Source organism: Solanum verrucosum, unplaced genomic scaffold (assembly GCF_900185275.1).
Source record: "Solanum verrucosum unplaced genomic scaffold, falcon-dt-bn FXZP01001080.1, whole genome shotgun sequence".
NCBI classification, from domain to species: Eukaryota; Viridiplantae; Streptophyta; class Magnoliopsida; order Solanales; family Solanaceae; genus Solanum; species Solanum verrucosum.
In genome coordinates, this window is record NW_026019659.1 from 297,011 (window position 1) to 298,964 (window position 1,954).

General features: G+C 39.7%; 1 protein-coding gene across 1 annotated transcript; it reads left to right on the forward strand.

Annotated features, from left to right (window-relative positions):
* Positions 1-1,046: 1,046 nt before the first annotated feature.
* Positions 1,047-1,616, forward strand: LOC125832019 (uncharacterized). The gene has a single exon (XM_049511177.1). The coding sequence runs from the start codon at positions 1,047-1,049 to the stop codon at positions 1,614-1,616; it is 570 nt and encodes a 189-aa protein (XP_049367134.1).
* Positions 1,617-1,954: the final 338 nt, after the last annotated feature.

Here is a 1,954-nt window from a genome sequence, read left to right on the forward strand (position 1 = left end):
TACTTGTATCTTATGCCTTTTATACTAAAGTTCATGATGTTTCTCAAAATTGGCATAATGCATGGTTTTCAACCAAAAATGTCATTTTAACTATTTCTTACGTCTTATGTTATAAATGTTATGAGGCTTGTATGAGGCTCTTCGGAGTCTTGTACGCTGTGTTACGTTCGGGGTGTAGGCTCGGGTCATGATAAACATGGTATCAGAGAACAAGATGTTGGAATAATTTTTAGGATTGATGTATTACAAGTCACGTCTAGTAGAGTCTTGTTCATAGTGTGAAGTGCGTCACATTTATGAATGAGAGGCTATAAAATGTTAGGAAACTAGACTTCTTTCATTGTTCTTAAACTCATGCCATAAAGTTTAGCTTTATAAAAAGTCCTTTTCCTAACCCTTCTCTTGTGTTTATAGGATATGAATACAAGAAGGGCGAACACAAGAAGGATGGAAGAAGAGAATGTGAATGAGGGAGTTTCTCCCCAAGTTCCTCAAGTTCCTTAAGGCAATCAAGCTTCGATTGAAAATGTGACCCTATAAGAATTTAGAACCACTATCCAAATGATGACTCAAGCCATGACGGCTCAATCTTGAGCCATGACAACTCAAGCCCAATCTATGACGGCCCAAGACAATAGGGGTGTTGAGACTCATGTGAACACCACAACTTCTAGATTGAGGGATTTTACAAGGATGAACCCTCCTATGTTCTTTGGTTCCGAAGTGGGAAAAGACCCTCAAGAGTTTGTGGAAGAGGTCTACATGATAATTGATACTATGGGGGTGCCTCCAATAGAGAAAGCGGAGCTAGATGCTTATCAATTGAAGGGAGTATCTCAAGTATGGTATACTCAATAGAAGAGGAATAGGCCGGTAAAAGCGGGTCCCACAAATTGGGAGTTATTCAAGAAAGCATTCCTTGATAGGTTCTTTCCCCGTGAGAAGAAGGAGGCCAAAAGAGAAGTATTTATTAACCTTCTTCAAGGAGGTATGAGTGTTGAAGAATATTCTCTAAAGTTACCGAATGTTCCAAGTATGCTCCATCCATGGTGGCAGAGCCTAGAGATGAGATGAGTAAATTTGTAACGGGTATGTCTAGTTTGGTGAGAAAAGAATGTTGTTCGGCTATGCTTCATGATAACATGAATATATCCCATTTTATGGTGTATGCTCAACAAATGGAGAGTGAGAAACTCCTAGGCAACAATAGGGAGATGAAAAGAGCTAGGTCCGATGAACAAGAACAACCAAGGTCCCAAATGAGGTCCTCTAACCAAGATTCCCCAATGGTCAACAAGGATAGGGCGTCTAACCCTTATTCTCAAGGAGGAAATGGAGGCAGTTCTTCTTTTGAGAGATCTATATGTGCCAAGTGTGGGAATCCACATTTGGGTAAGTGCCTTGCCGGCATGGATGGTTGCTTTGGGTATGGGAAGAAAGGTCATAATATGAGAGATTGTCCAACATTCATGGCAAAAGGGAGAGAGGCCAACCAAGCTTCTCTTAGTGTCTTGGATCCTAATGCTCCAAAGCATGGTCATTTCTATGCACTCCGGTCTAGAGAGGACAAAGGAGCCTTTCCGGATGAAGGGATCGGTATGTTGATTGTTTCTTAAAGTTGTAAATGTTTTAATAAGGTCCTTATGCTATTTTCATGTTAGCCTTAGTATGGGTTTACTCCTAAGGGGGAGATGGTATTTTTAGAAGGTAAGGTTGTTGAGAGTTACGATATCCTTATCTCTTCCTTTTATTCCTATTCAAGCTTGAGACCAAGAGTTCCTTGTAGCTTATTTTATGTTGTGGAGTCATGTATGACTTATGTGTTTCCATGGTCTCCCTATGTTATACATGTTCTTGATGAATTTATGTTTAATGAGAAAATGAGTTTGCATGATTTTTATTCCTCATGTTGATGTGCATTTAGTATGAGTTGTCTATATGCTTCATGAGGTGA

What these genes read in the sequence shown, in the direction of transcription:
- LOC125832019 (XM_049511177.1), top strand. Translation starts at nt 1,047, where the DNA reads ATGGTGGCAGAGCCTAGAGATGAGATGAGTAAATTTGTAACGGGTATG.